The sequence below is a fragment of the Melanostigma gelatinosum genome (assembly GCF_949748355.1).
Source record: "Melanostigma gelatinosum genome assembly, chromosome: 5".
In the NCBI taxonomy this organism is placed as follows: domain Eukaryota; kingdom Metazoa; phylum Chordata; class Actinopteri; order Perciformes; family Zoarcidae; genus Melanostigma; species Melanostigma gelatinosum.
In genome coordinates, this window is record NC_136638.1 from 29,137,010 (window position 1) to 29,153,194 (window position 16,185).

Sequence of the window (16,185 nt, forward strand, 5' to 3'; positions counted from 1 at the left end):
AACACACACACACACACACACAAAAACACACACACACACATACAAAAACACACACACACACACACAAAAACACACACACACACACATACAAAAACACACACACACACACGCATACAAAAACACACACACACGCATACAAAACACACACACACACACACACACACACACACACACACACGTATACAAAAACACACACACACACACAAAAACACACACACACATACAAAAACACACACACACACACACACTCACACACACGCATACAAAAACACACACACACACACACACACACAAAAACACACACACCCACATACAAAAACACACACACACACACACACTCACACACACGCATACAAAAACACACACACACACATACAAAAACACACACACACACACACACACACACACACAAAAACACACACACACATACAAAAACACACACACACACACACGCATACAAAAACACACACACACGCATACAAAAACACACACACACACACACAAAAACACACACACACACATACAAAAACACACACACACGCATACAAAAACACACACACACACACACACAAAAACACACACACACACACGCATACAAAAACACACACACACGCATACAAAACACACACACACACACACACACACGCGTGTGCGCATGTGTGCGTGTGTGTGTGTTTTTGTATGTGTGCGTGCGTGCCTGCGTGCGTGCGTGCGTGCGTGTGTGTGTGTTTTTGTATGTGTGCGTGCGTGCCTGCGTGCGTGCGTGCGTGCGTGCTTGTGTGTGTGTGTGTGTGTGTGTGTGTGTGTGTGTGTGTGTGTGTACCGTTGAGCAGCTTCTGGAGTCCCTCCTCCAGCTGATGGTCTGAGTCTTCTGGTTCCCAGTCCACGTCTCCAGCCTCGCTCTCTCCGTGTCCGCTGTCTTTGGTGCTCTGCCAATCAGAACAGTCCTGACCTCCATATCTACACACACACACACACACACACACACACACACACACACACACACACCAGGAGGCAGAAGTGTGTCTCCTTTATTATCAGTGTGTGCTCTGATCACAGCCTGAAACCTGAAACTAGTGCTGATGAAGAGAGTGATGAAGAAGAAGAGGATATCATCAACATCACGAGGAGGAGGATTGAAGAGGACGATGATGGAGCGATGTATATCGAGGGATCAGAAGGAAGAAGAGGAGGAGGTATGTATTGAGTATCAGTAGAGATGAGCATGAGGAAGAGGAGGGCGAGGAGGAAGAGGAGTCCCACTGACCTGCGATGAGAGTACTTGTTTCCTCTGAAGTTTGGCCTCGGCTGAAGCTGACCCTGATGGAGGAGAGAGAGGAGCTGGGAGATCTGCTGCAGGGAGGAAGAGGAGGAGGAGGAAGAGAAGGGGTCAGAATACTGACCTCATGTTGTGTTTAGGTGGACTGATGGAGGAGCAGCTAGAATCAACTGTTCCTGTCTTTAGACTCTCTGCTGACAGCTCAGTTATACAGCGGATACACACTGACTGCAGGGAGGAAACACACACACACACACACGGGGGAAAGTAACCTTGTGTGTGTGTGTGTGTGTTCACACACTAATATATGACTTTGTTTAGCCGTGACTTCAGTGTGTTTTGCTCACATGCTGCTGCAGAGACAGGAAGTGGCCCCTAAAAGCCTATTCTTCTCTGGACGAAGGTGTGTGTGTGTGTGTGTGTGTTGTGTGTATGTCGAAGCCTGAGGAATGCCAACTGGGCCGACTAAGAGCGTTGAGGAGAAGAGTATTCTGGGTAAAACCTCCTCCCTGTCTGTGATGGATTCACGTGACGTCGGACTGAGTCCAGCTCTTTGTTCTCTGTGTGAGGGGCGTTGGCGGTCACTTCTGACCGTCAGTGACGCTGGTTTTAACCTTTAAAGGTATTAAAACTGATGTTTTTTGGTGTAAATCCATATCTGAATTACATATTAGATATTTTAATGGGAGGTGTGAAGTTCTGAACGGGTTATTTTCCTGTTAAAACCTCGTTCAACAGGACGACGGACACTAAACGGAGGACTTTGTTTTTCTTCTTCATGCTTATTTTGTTCTGCACGAATATTGTGAAGTTCACACGGAAACTGTGAAAGAGCAAAAGCATAAATGTTCTCCAGTATGAGAGACGTTATTGACCCATAATCTAAAATGAACACTTACAGAATAAAGTTCACGAAAGTACATTTGATGTGTTTGATAGAGCTGCGGCCCAAATAATACTATAATACTAAGCAACCAATCCCCCCCCCCCCCCACACACACACACACACACCTTCTAAGTATCACGTTAGTTAAATCATGAATTCTATATTTTCTTCAGAACTCGTAATCAATCAGTTTAAGCCGTCTGGCATAAAATGAAGGACTAAGAACCAATAAACAAAGTTCAGACAAAGTAACGAAACGTATGTGTAAGGAACAAGAGTTAAAGTTTAGTGGTGTAATTCATGACAAACAACAACTCACCTGCACTTCAGGTGAAGCTGAGGAAAGCTCGATGGCGTCCCCGAACGCAGCCATGGACAGTCGCACCAGGTGTCTGAGTATCTGCTGGTGTTCTGCGTCGATTCCCCCTCGTCCCTCCGAGGTCCTCGGCCTCCTCAGGGTCGCCTGGGACGCCATCGAGCTCGCCGGCGCCGCCCCCTCCTCCCCTCTGGCGGTCGCCTTGCGCCTCAAGGTGCTCGAATGCGAGGCCGAGGAAGACGACGACGAAGGGTTCCTGGCTTTGCAGAGATTCCGGTGCGACACGGCATCCAGTTCGATGTTTCCGGGTTTCCGTAGCGTTCTGCACTGGGGGGTGGCGTCCCCTTCTGGGTATCCTTGGGAATGGAAGCTTGTGTTCATGACCGATGGCGTCAACGTGTACTGCCTCTCGGTTTGTTCGTCGTCCGACGCCATTGGGGGCGGAGCCAGAGGCCGGACTTCGCTGCCGTCGTCCTCGGGAGGCTCCTCCTTCGGCCCTCTGATGACAGGAATCAGCTGGATGTCAGACTTCTTGATGTTCTTCTGCGGGCGTCGTGGGTGGCGGTCGTAAGTGGACTCCGCCTGCCGGCAGTTGTACGCCCGGACATCCCGTTTCTCCGGGCGGCAGAACGTCGTCACCAAAGCGACGGCTAACAGCAGCAGCAGGCAGGTCGCCCCCAGGCAGACCGCCATCATCATGGTGAAGCTGAGCTGCCCGCGGTTACCGGGCGACAAGTTCTTCAGATGGTCCTTGAGGTTGATAAAAGTCACCTCCAGAGTGGCCTCTGTGGCCAAGCTGGGACTCCCCATGTCGGACACGGCGACGTTCACCTTAAAGGTTTTCCCAACGAGCTCAGTAGCGTTGGTGGTGTTCACAAACAGCTGGCCCGTCACCCGATCCAACCAGAACAGTTCGTCCATGTTCCCGTCAGCGATGAGGTAGCTGAGTTGTCCGTTCAGCCCCGAATCTGGATCTTCAGCTTTTAAGGTGGACGCAAGGAATCCAACGAGTCCGTCTCTGACCGGGCGATTGATCGGCAGAGAGGTGGATCCCTCGTCGATGTCGTTCCCGAGCTCCGTCACAATCTCCCCCTTGTCCGTATTGACGGGTACGCTCAGAGAGGCCACGCCCTTTCTGGGTTTCGGCTCCTTGATGACGGGGTGGTTGTCGTTCACGTCCCGAACGTCGATTTGCACCGAGGCCGTGCCGGTGAGAGGCGGGTGACCCTGGTCGACGGCCTCCACCGTGAAGGAGTAGGCGTGGGACTCCTCGTAGTCCAGAGGACGCTGGACGCTGATGACGCCGCTGGTCGGATGGACAGAGAAAGATCGGGTGTCGGTTTCCACTTCGTTGGGGCTCCGTATGAAGTAGGACACTCGTCCGCTGAACTCCAGGTCGACGTCGTGGGCTTCGACTTTGAGAACGTAGTAGCCCGCCATGTTATTTTCCTCGAAGGAGGCCTTGTAGAGGGAGGTGGAGAACACCGGGGCGTTGTCGTTCTCGTCCAGAACGTGGACCGGCAGGTGTTTGACACAGGACAGTGGGGGGTCTCCGTAATCCTGGGCCAGCAGCGAGATGTTGTACTGCATCACCTTCTCTCGATCCAGGCTGCCGTTGGTAACGATCATGTAGTTGTCGCCGTGGATCCTTTTCAGGCGAAAAGGGCCAGATGCTGGCTGAATGTAAGCTCTCACTTTGCCGTTTTCTCCCGAATCCGCATCGGAGACCATCACCAGGGCCAGGAAGGTGTCCTCCAGTGCTCCCTCCAGCACGGTCGCCACAGGGGAGTTGGGTGGCGTCCAGGTCATGTGTATCCTGGGGGCGTTGTCGTTGACGTCTCTGAGCTTGACGTGCAGTTTGCAGTGTGTGGGGATGGCGTTGGGCCCGCGATCCCGGGCCTGTAGGATCACCTCATAGGAGGCTTGGGCCTCGTGGTCCAGTGGTGCTTTGAGACTCACAGCTCCGGTTTGCGGATCCACATGGAAGAGTTTATGAGCCTCCGGACGCGTGTGCTTACTGAGCGAATACTCAACCTCTCCGTTGGCACCTTGGTCCGGGTCGGTGGCCTTGAGGTGGATTATGGTTGTCCCACGTGCCGTATCCTCAGAAAGCTCCACGGTGGGGGTGCTGTCCTCAAACGTGGGGCTGTTATCGTTCGAGTCCTGAACGTTAACACGGACTAATGTGCTCCCGGACCTGGGGGGGTTCCCTTTGTCCCACGCCACCAGGGTGAGATCAAACGTGGCCTGAACCTCCCTGTCCAGTTCTTTGATCACCACCAGCTCGGCCTGTTTGGTGCCACCGGGCGCGACCGTCACATCCAGAGCAAAGTGTTGGTTGACGGACAGCGAGTACGTCTGGAGGCCGTTCGGTCCAGCGTCGGGGTCCACGGCCCGGTCCAAAGGGATCCGCATCCTGATGCCGGCCGTCTCCGAGATCTCCACTTCCTGCAGCGTGCCGGGGAAGCCGGGACTGTGGTCGTTCAGGTCCATCACCTCCACGCGGACCTGCAGGAAGTTGACGGCGCCGCTCCTCCTGTAGAGGACGCTGAAGGCCAGCTCGCACAGGTCCGAGCCGCGGCACAGATCCTCCCGGTCCAGCCGGTCCTGGGTGGAGACGACACCGTCTCGAGCGCTGACGGAGAAGGGAAGGGCTTTCCCGTGCTCCACCACCTGGAAATCCTCCAGAGGACCGCCGCCTTCGTCCCGCTGCCGGAGGTCGTCCACCAGACGGCCGACGCGGGTTCCCGTCGGCTGCTCCTCCCAAACCCGGTACTGGATTGTTATCGACGACGGATCGGAGGAGCGAACATCGGAACAAAGACTCAGAGCCAGAAGCAGAGCCGGCAGCATAATGAGGATGATAATCTCCTAAACAGACAGAAAATAAACACTTTAACATTTTAAAAACTGAAATCAAAACTGTTTTCTTTTCATGTAGAAGTGAAAAATATCCTGTTTAAGATCTTGATTAAATCCATTTTTTCTTCAAAATAATCTCAAAACAAAACAAACTAGTAAATCAAATGTTGGTTTCTTACTTTAGAACTGAAATCAAAACAGTTTTCTGTTTAAAACAGAAGTGAAAAAGATCCTGTTTATCTGTAACAAACATATACAATCCTTCATAATAATCTAGTTTCTTCTTACTCGTGAATTGAAGTGTTGGTTTCTCACCTAGAAACAAGAAGAACCTCCAGGAGACCGTTACTGTGTGAAGCTCATGAAGACATCGTCCTCTTCCTCTCAGCTGCTCTCACTTCATCCTCAACTCAGGAAAAAAAGGTTTTAGCTCCAACTGAGAAAAGTTTGGATGTGTAGGTCTCCACATGCCGAGCCAATCCCGAGAGAGGAGGAGGGGCATATGCAAATTATTTCAGCCTGGACACAAAGAAAGAGAGAAGCCCCTCCTGCTTTCTTAAAGAAACATGAGACGTCAAGCTTTTCTCTCTGTCTGCAGAAACTCATCACAACCTGAAGTCTCCTGAGTTGACTCCCAGCAGGACTATATAGATAGATATACATATATATATATATATATATATATATATATATATACTCACAATACTGTTTCAGTCTGCAGCCTCATTATGAACTATATTTCATTCACAGTACTGTGTGTGTCCGTGTGTGTGTGTGTCTGTGTGTGCGTGTGTGTGTGTGTGTGTGTGTGTATGTGTGTGTCTGTGTGTGTGAGAGTGTGTGTGTGTGTATGTGTGTGAGTGTGTGTGAGAGTGTGTGTGTGTGTGTGTGTGTGTGTGTGTGTGTGTCTGTGTGTGTGTGTGTGTGTGTGTGTGTGTGTGAGAGAGTGTGTGTGAGAGTGTGTGTGTGTGTGTGTGTGTGAGACTACATTCCCAGCTGAACGTTACAGGAAGAGAATGTTTCTGCAGACACACAGGAACACGTCTGTTTCCACTTAATTCACCACCTGTATGAGAGAGTGTGTGTGTGTGTGTACGTGAGTCTGGATGTGAGTCTGTGTGTGTGTGTTTGTGTGTGTGTGGTTAAAAGCAGGATGTATCTGATCTGCTGACCCACATGTTGAAAAGATAAGGATCAGAGTGGAAGACAAATACCACAGGATACACTCTGTGTGTGTGTGTGTGTGTGTGTGTGCGTGTGTGTGTGTGTGTGTGTGGGGGGGGGGGGGGGGTCTATTCGCTTGTTTTCATCAAAACCTGATAATGTTTCTGAAAACATAACGTTTCTCTTTAGATGATGGTAACTCTTCAGGTTTTCTGTTTCTTTTTGATCTCGTATTCATCACACGTGGATTCATCCGCAGCTGAAAGTAGTTTCCTGTTGGTTCAGGAGGAACCAATGAGCTGAGAGCTGAGTCGAGTCAGGAAGTGTGGAACACAAACACATTGTTGATGTTCATTATATTTAAGGACAATAAGAGAAATGTGATACAAAGTTTACATATTATATTTATATATTATATTTACATATATATTTACATATTATATTTACATATATATTTGCATATTATATTTACATATTATATTTATATATTATATTTACATGTTATATTTACATACCTCGTATCTAAACATTAAAGATATTATTCATGAGTTCTTATACAAATCGTACAATTTCACAAATATATGATAACTTAAAATGACATCACATGTTTTATATAAGTTTGCTAAAAACTAAATGTAAAAGTAAAAAAACAAAAGTGCTCATTATATATTTAGTATAGTAGTATATAATATATTTACTATATAGTAGTAATAGTATATATCAATACTTAAATTCATAATTAATATATTTCATTGATATTTTACACCCTGAAACATGAATAAAAACAATAATGATGACATCACATGTTTGTCTGATGACCTCAGAACCTTCTTCTCATTGGTGGATCTTCATGACAACAGGTGACTGTGGAGAAACTTTCGTCTCCTTCTCACCTCCTCACCTCCTCCTCTTCATCCTGCCTCCTGCTCCCTCGCCTCCTCCTACATCTGTGAACGAGCTTCCTGTCGCAGGAAACAGACTCGTGGTGAAGGTCAGAGAGAGGAGGGAGGAAACAAGGGGGGAGGAGAGGAGGGGAGGAAACAAGGGGGGAGGGGGGGAGGGGAGGAAACAAGGGGGAGGAGAGGAGGGGAGGAAACAAGGGGGAGGAGAGGAGGGGAGGAAACAAGGGGGGAGGAGAGGAGGGGAGGAAACAAGGGGGGGAGGAGGGGAGGGGAGGAAACAAGGGGGGGAGGAGGGGAGGGGAGGAAACAAGGGGGAGGAGAGGAGGGGAGGAAACAAGGGGGAGGAGAGGAGGGGAGGAAACAAGGGGAGGAGAGGAGGGGAGGAACCAAGGGGGGAGGAGAGGAGGAAGGAAACAAGGGGGGAGGAGAGGAGGTGAGGAAACAAGGGGGGAGGAGAGGAGGAACCAAGGGGAGAGGAGGGAGGAAACAAGGGGGAGGAGAGGAGGGGAGGAAACAAGGGGGAGGAGAGGAGGGCAGGAAACAAGGGGGGAGGAGAGGAGGGGAGGAAACAAGGGGGAGGAGAGGAGGGGAGGAAACAAGGGGGGAGGAGAGGAGGGGAGGAACCAAGGGGGGAGGAGAGGAGGAAGGAAACAAGGGGGGAGGAGAGGAGGGGAGGAACCAAGGGGGGAGGAGAGGAGGAAGGAAACAAGGGGGGGAGGAGAGGAGGTGAGGAAACAAGGGGGGAGGAGAGGAGGAACCAAGGGGAGAGGAGGGAGGAAACAAGGGGGGAGGAGAGGAGGAAACAAGGGGGGAGGAGAGGAGGGGAGGAAACAAGGGGAGGAGAGGAGGGGAGGAGGGGAGGAAACAAGGGGAGGAGAGGAGGGGAGGAGGGGAGGAAACAAGGGGAGGAGAGGAGGGGAGGAAACAAGGGGGGAGGAGAGGAGGGGAGGAAACAAGGGGGGGAGAAGAGGAGGGGAGGAAACAAGGGGGGAGGAGAGGAGGGGAGGAAACAAGGAGAGGAGAGGAGGGGAGGAGGGGAGGAAACAAGGGGAGGAGAGGAGGAGGGGAGGAGGGGAGGAAGCAAGGGCGGAGGGGAGGAAACAAGGGGGGAGGAGAGGAGGGGGAGCTGCTCTCGTGTCGAGATTAAATACATATTTTATTTTTCTTTGTAATTTAATAATTTACAGCTGAGAACAGGTTATTGAATCATTTTTTATTAAATCATGAACAAATCAACTTTAACATCAGTTCATTTAATACAATACAGATGAAATAAATCAATAAATCAATAAAGTGAAGAATTAAATCACTAAATTAATATTTAAAAAATAAAAAGCTTTAATTGATCGGAACACTTATTTGATGAAAGAACGTTTTAATAATCAAATAATAATACTAATGATTCTCAAAGAGGCACTTTGTGTCTGAACGTGTAATTATTAATAAAGACATTAAACACAAACTTCCTTTTGGCTCCCAGTGGATTTAAAGACAATGTTTCTACTTATTGTTCTATATTTATATTTATTCATTTCCTTTGTAGCCTTGTTGACACTTTATTTTGAAAAGTAGAGAACTTCCTCTCTGTCTTTTCCACTCATTTGACACAAACAAGAAACAATAATGTAACCCCAACCCGAATTTAGTTGTATCGTACAGTCCTACTGTTATTAGCAGTTCTTCTTCTACTGTTTGATAGATTGTAGTTCCTGAACGCTTTCTTGTTTCTCTCACATCAAACGTTCACAGACTCTCTGAGCTTCATCAGTTTCACAGCTTCTGCTTTCGTTTCCTGAATGTTTCTGATTGTTTGATTTCCTGCAGAAGGAGGAGGAGCAGTGGGAGGAGGAGGAGGAGGAGCAGGAGGAGGAGCAGGGGGAGGAGGAGCAGGAGGAGGAGGAGGAGCAGGAGGAGGAGCAGGGGGATCTGACCCCTGTCAGTCTGAGCGGAGGGACAGAGACACCTGGAGACATCCCAGCTGTTTGTCCTGGAGGCCGAGGACGCCCTGGAGCCGGTAGTTACCGTTAGTCAGCCAGGAGGGGAGGTCCATGAAGGGGAGGTAGAAGTCTGACTGAGGGAGGGAGTAGGAGCCCTGAGGGGGGGGGAAGGAGGAGTGTAATCCTCTTTAGAATAACAGCAGGATGAAGTTTAGCATGTAATATGTTACATACACTGTGTGTGTGAGTACTCAGCTCTTCTTCATGGGTTAACATTACACTGGTGTGTGTGAGTACTCAGCTCTTCTTCATGGGTTAACACTACACTGGTGTGTGTGAGTACTCAGCTCTTCTTCATGGGTTAACACTACACTGGTGTGTGTGAGTACTCAGCTCTTCTTCATGGGTTAACATTACACTGGTGTGTGTGAGTACTCAGCTCTTCTTCATGGGTTAACACTACACTGGTGTGTGTGAGTACTCAGCTCTTCTTCATGGGTTAACACTACACTAGTGTGTGTGAGTACTCAGCTCTTCTTCATGGGTTAACACTACACTGGTGTGTGTGAGTACTCAGCTCTTCTTCATGGGTTAACATTACACTGGTGTGTGTGAGTACTCAGCTCTTCTTCATGGGTTAACACTACACTGGTGTGTGTGAGTACTCAGCTCTTCTTCATGGGTTAACACTACACTGGTGTGTGTGAGTACTCAGCTCTTCTTCATGGGTTAACACTACACTGGTGTGTGTGAGTACTCAGCTCTTCTTCATGGGTTAACATTACACTGGTGTGTGTGAGTACTCAGCTCTTCTTCATGGGTTAACATTACACTGGTGTGTGTGAGTACTCAGCTCTTCTTCATGGGTTAACATTACACTGGTGTGTGTGAGTACTCAGCTCTTCTTCATGGGTTAACACTACACTGGTGTGTGTGAGTACTCAGCTCTTCTTCATGGGTTAACATTACACTGGTGTGTGTGAGTACTCAGCCCTTCTTCATGGGTTAACATTACACTGGTGTGTGTGAGTACTCAGCTCTTCTTCATGGGTTAACACTACACTGGTGTGTGTGTGGGTACTCAGCTCTTCTTCATGGGTTAACACTACACTGGTGTGTGTGAGTACTCAGCTCTTCTTCATGGGTTAACATTACACTGGTGTGTGTGAGTACTCAGCTCTTCTTCATGGGTTAACACTACACTGGTGTGTGTGAGTACTCAGCTCTTCTTCATGGGTTAACACTACACTGGTGTGTGTGTGGGTACTCAGCTCTTCTTCATGGGTTAACACTACACTGGTGTGTGAGTACTCAGCTCTTCTTCATGGGTTAACATTACACTGTGTGTGTGTGGGTACTCAGCTCTTCTTCATGGGTTAACACTACACTGTGTGTGTGTGGGTACTCAACTCTTCTTCATGGGTTAACACTACACTGTGTGTGTGTGGGTACTCAACTCTTCTTCATGGGTTAACACTACACTGTGTGTGTGTGGGTACTCAACTCTTCTTCATGGGTTAACACTACACTGGTGTGTGTGAGTACTCAGCTCTTCTTCATGGGTTAACACTACACTGGTGTGTGTGAGTACTCAGCTCTTCTTCATGGGTTAACACTACACTGGTGTGTGTGAGTACTCAGCTCTTCTTCATGGGTTAACACTACACTGTGTGTGTGTGGGTACTCAGCTCTTCTTCATGGGTTAACACTACACTGGTGTGTGTGAGTACTCAGCTCTTCTTCATGGGTTAACACTACACTGTGTGTGTGTGAGTACTCAGCTCTTCTTCATGGGTTAACATTACACTGGTGTGTGTGAGTACTCAGCTCTTCTTCATGGGTTAACACTACACTGGTGTGTGTGAGTACTCAGCTCTTCTTCATGGGTTAACATTACACTGGTGTGTGTGAGTACTCAGCTCTTCTTCATGGGTTAACACTACACTGGTGTGTGTGAGTACTCAGCTCTTCTTCATGGGTTAACACTACACTGGTGTGTGTGAGTACTCAGCTCTTCTTCATGGGTTAACATTACACTGGTGTGTGTGAGTACTCAGCTCTTCTTCATGGGTTAACACTACACTGGTGTGTGTGAGTACTCAGCTCTTCTTCATGGGTTAACACTACACTAGTGTGTGTGAGTACTCAGCTCTTCTTCATGGGTTAACACTACACTGGTGTGTGTGAGTACTCAGCTCTTCTTCATGGGTTAACATTACACTGGTGTGTGTGAGTACTCAGCTCTTCTTCATGGGTTAACACTACACTGGTGTGTGTGAGTACTCAGCTCTTCTTCATGGGTTAACACTACACTGGTGTGTGTGAGTACTCAGCTCTTCTTCATGGGTTAACACTACACTGGTGTGTGTGAGTACTCAGCTCTTCTTCATGGGTTAACATTACACTGGTGTGTGTGAGTACTCAGCTCTTCTTCATGGGTTAACATTACACTGGTGTGTGTGAGTACTCAGCTCTTCTTCATGGGTTAACATTACACTGGTGTGTGTGAGTACTCAGCTCTTCTTCATGGGTTAACACTACACTGGTGTGTGTGAGTACTCAGCTCTTCTTCATGGGTTAACATTACACTGGTGTGTGTGAGTACTCAGCCCTTCTTCATGGGTTAACATTACACTGGTGTGTGTGAGTACTCAGCTCTTCTTCATGGGTTAACACTACACTGGTGTGTGTGTGGGTACTCAGCTCTTCTTCATGGGTTAACACTACACTGGTGTGTGTGAGTACTCAGCTCTTCTTCATGGGTTAACATTACACTGGTGTGTGTGAGTACTCAGCTCTTCTTCATGGGTTAACACTACACTGGTGTGTGTGAGTACTCAGCTCTTCTTCATGGGTTAACACTACACTGGTGTGTGTGTGGGTACTCAGCTCTTCTTCATGGGTTAACACTACACTGGTGTGTGAGTACTCAGCTCTTCTTCATGGGTTAACATTACACTGTGTGTGTGTGGGTACTCAGCTCTTCTTCATGGGTTAACACTACACTGTGTGTGTGTGGGTACTCAACTCTTCTTCATGGGTTAACACTACACTGTGTGTGTGTGGGTACTCAACTCTTCTTCATGGGTTAACACTACACTGTGTGTGTGTGGGTACTCAACTCTTCTTCATGGGTTAACACTACACTGGTGTGTGTGAGTACTCAGCTCTTCTTCATGGGTTAACACTACACTGGTGTGTGTGAGTACTCAGCTCTTCTTCATGGGTTAACACTACACTGGTGTGTGTGAGTACTCAGCTCTTCTTCATGGGTTAACACTACACTGTGTGTGTGTGGGTACTCAGCTCTTCTTCATGGGTTAACACTACACTGGTGTGTGTGAGTACTCAGCTCTTCTTCATGGGTTAACACTACACTGTGTGTGTGTGAGTACTCAGCTCTTCTTCATGGGTTAACATTACACTGGTGTGTGTGAGTACTCAGCTCTTCTTCATGGGTTAACACTACACTGGTGTGTGTGAGTACTCAGCTCTTCTTCATGGGTTAACACTACACTGGTGTGTGTGAGTACTCAGCTCTTCTTCATGGGTTAACACTACACTGGTGTGTGTGAGTACTCAGCTCTTCTTCATGGGTTAACATTACACTGGTGTGTGTGAGTACTCAGCTCTTCTTCATGGGTTAACATTACACTGGTGTGTGTGAGTACTCAGCTCTTCTTCATGGGTTAACATTACACTGGTGTGTGTGAGTACTCAGCTCTTCTTCATGGGTTAACACTACACTGGTGTGTGTGAGTACTCAGCTCTTCTTCATGGGTTAACATTACACTGGTGTGTGTGAGTACTCAGCCCTTCTTCATGGGTTAACATTACACTGGTGTGTGTGAGTACTCAGCTCTTCTTCATGGGTTAACATTACACTGGTGTGTGTGAGTACTCAGCTCTTCTTCATGGGTTAACACTACACTGGTGTGTGTGAGTACTCAGCTCTTCTTCATGGGTTAACACTACACTGGTGTGTGTGTGGGTACTCAGCTCTTCTTCATGGGTTAACACTACACTGGTGTGTGAGTACTCAGCTCTTCTTCATGGGTTAACATTACACTGTGTGTGTGTGGGTACTCAGCTCTTCTTCATGGGTTAACACTACACTGTGTGTGTGTGGGTACTCAACTCTTCTTCATGGGTTAACACTACACTGTGTGTGTGTGGGTACTCAACTCTTCTTCATGGGTTAACACTACACTGTGTGTGTGTGGGTACTCAACTCTTCTTCATGGGTTAACACTACACTGGTGTGTGTGAGTACTCAGCTCTTCTTCATGGGTTAACACTACACTGGTGTGTGTGAGTACTCAGCTCTTCTTCATGGGTTAACACTACACTGGTGTGTGTGAGTACTCAGCTCTTCTTCATGGGTTAACACTACACTGTGTGTGTGTGGGTACTCAGCTCTTCTTCATGGGTTAACACTACACTGGTGTGTGTGAGTACTCAGCTCTTCTTCATGGGTTAACACTACACTGTGTGTGTGTGGGTACTCAGCCCTTCTTCATGGGTTAACACTACACTGGTGTGTGTGAGTACTCAGCTCTTCTTCATGGGTTAACACTACACTGTGTGTGTGTGGGTACTCAGCTCTTCTTCATGGGTTAACACTACACTGGTGTGTGTGAGTACTCAGCTCTTCTTCATGGGTTAACACTACACTGGTGTGTGTGAGTACTCAGCTCTTCTTCATGGGTTAACATTACACTGGTGTGTGTGAGTACTCAGCTCTTCTTCATGGGTTAACACTACACTGGTGTGTGTGAGTACTCAGCTCTTCTTCATGGGTTAACACTACACTGGTGTGTGTGAGTACTCAGCTCTTCTTCATGGGTTAACACTACACTGGTGTGTGTGAGTACTCAGCTCTTCTTCATGGGTTAACACTACACTGGTGTGTGTGGGTACTCAACTCTTCTTCATGGGTTAACACTACACTGGTGTGTGTGAGTACTCAGCTCTTCTTCATGGGTTAACACTACACTGTGTGTGTGTGGGTACTCAGCTCTTCTTCATGGGTTAACACTACACTGGTGTGTGTGAGTACTCAGCTCTTCTTCATGGGTTAACACTACACTGGTGTGTGTGGGTACTCAACTCTTCTTCATGGGTTAACACTACACTGTGTGTGTGTGGGTACTCAACTCTTCTTCATGGGTTAACACTACACTGTGTGTGTGTGGGTACTCAGCTCTTCTTCATGGGTTAACGCTACACTGGTGTGTGTGAGTACTCAGCTCTTCTTCATGGGTTAACACTACACTGTGTGTGTGTGGGTACTCAGCTCTTCTTCATGGGTTAACACTACACTGGTGTGTGTGAGTACTCAGCTCTTCTTCATGGGTTAACATTACACTGTGTGTGTGTGGGTACTCAGCTCTTCTTCATGGGTTAACACTACACTGTGTGTGTGTGGGTACTCAACTCTTCTTCATGGGTTAACACTACACTGTGTGTGTGTGGGTACTCAACTCTTCTTCATGGGTTAACACTACACTGTGTGTGTACTCAACTCTTCTTCATGGGTTAACACTACACTGTGTGTGTGTGGGTACTCAGCTCTTCTTCATGGGTTAACGTTACACTGGTGTGTGTGGGTACTCAGCTCTTCTTCATGGGTTAACATTACACTGGTGTGTGTGGGTACTCAGCTCTTCTTCATGGGTTAACACTACACTGTGTGTGTGGGTACTCACAGCCTTAAAGGGGCAGTGACAGGGCAGCCCGTAGGTGTGAAGAGGTTCAGGACAGTCCTGACCAGGAGGAACCAGCTGAGTCAGCAGATCACACAAGTCCTCATAGTCACAGCTGCCCACCTCCTCCACACACGGGACCTTCACCCAGAAACCTGCCACCTCCTTCTTCAGGGTCACATTCACCTGGGGGGAGAAGAGAGGAGGAGGAGGAAGAGGAGGAAGAGGAGAGAATAAGACGAGGATAAGAGGAGGAGAAGGTGAAGAAGGTGAAAGGTGTAAACATGATGCTGATGAACATATAAAGCTGAGCTCTGAGGAGGTCACATGTACTCACACAAGTACTACAGTACTACTAGTACTGCAGTACTCTGTGTACTCACAGCCTATATAAAGTACTACAGTACTCTGTGTACTCACAGCCTATGTAAAGTACTACAGTACTACAGTACTCTGTGTACTCACAGCCTATATAAAGTACTACAGTACTACAGTACTCTGTGTACTCATAGCCTGTATAAAGTACTACAGTACTCTGTGTACTCACAGCCAGCGGAGTGCTCAGCTCCTCCGTGGTGGACCCAGAGGCCGAGGCCTGCAGGTCTCCAGGTATCACGATGGGATCAGGAGACACAGTCAGAGTCTTCAGCACCGCTGGAGCATCTGGAGCTCCACAGTTCTTCCAGTCGAAGCCCAGAATCTGTACACAAAGTACACAGTCAATCAAGTAGTTTAGATCTCTGAATGTGTTGTTTTCTGCCTTCCACACAAGTTTTGCTTCACTTCCGCTTCAAGGTTTGTGTATTATTTTTACTTTCCTGGTTTGTAAAGCGGGTCACAGTTGTACTTGTACTACAGTAGTACTACAGTAATATACTAGTTCTGACTCACGTGAGTCTTGGGGACTTTCTTCAGACCGGAAGTGCTGCTCGTTACCGGAGTTATAAAAACAACCAGACCGAGAGTTAAAAATAAAACCATATCCATCGTGTTCACTCAGACCGGGAGGAAGTAACGGTAACGGAGAGCCGGTAAACTAACGGTGAGACGGTAAACTTTCCGGTAACGGAACTAAACTGAGGAGGAACTGAGGCTCCGGTCTGTTTCGTTCTGATGAAGTTTTACTTCCGTGTT

The 16,185-nt window shown here is 47.9% G+C and overlaps 2 protein-coding genes across 2 annotated transcripts in view; both read right to left on the reverse strand.

The window, feature by feature from the left end:
- Positions 1 to 5,753, reverse strand: part of pcdh12 (protocadherin 12) — an 11,031-nt gene extending 5,278 nt beyond the window's left edge. The window contains exons 1-4 of the mRNA XM_079268630.1: positions 5,659 to 5,753; positions 2,485 to 5,352; positions 1,268 to 1,353; positions 824 to 960 (exon numbers count right to left, since the gene is read on the reverse strand). Of these exons, the coding sequence (XP_079124756.1) occupies positions 824 to 960; positions 1,268 to 1,353; positions 2,485 to 5,334 (3,073 nt within the window). The 5' untranslated portion in view covers positions 5,335 to 5,352; positions 5,659 to 5,753. The remainder of the gene's footprint in view (positions 1 to 823; positions 961 to 1,267; positions 1,354 to 2,484; positions 5,353 to 5,658) is intronic.
- Positions 5,754 to 8,581: 2,828 nt separating this feature from the next.
- Positions 8,582 to 16,185, reverse strand: gm2a (ganglioside GM2 activator). The gene is made up of 4 exons (XM_079268497.1): positions 15,943 to 16,185; positions 15,599 to 15,751; positions 15,055 to 15,237; positions 8,582 to 9,501 (listed from the first exon to the last, which is right to left on the reverse strand). The coding sequence occupies exons 1-4, from the start codon at positions 16,036 to 16,038 to the stop codon at positions 9,346 to 9,348; spliced, it is 588 nt and encodes a 195-aa protein (XP_079124623.1). The 5' UTR covers positions 16,039 to 16,185; the 3' UTR covers positions 8,582 to 9,345.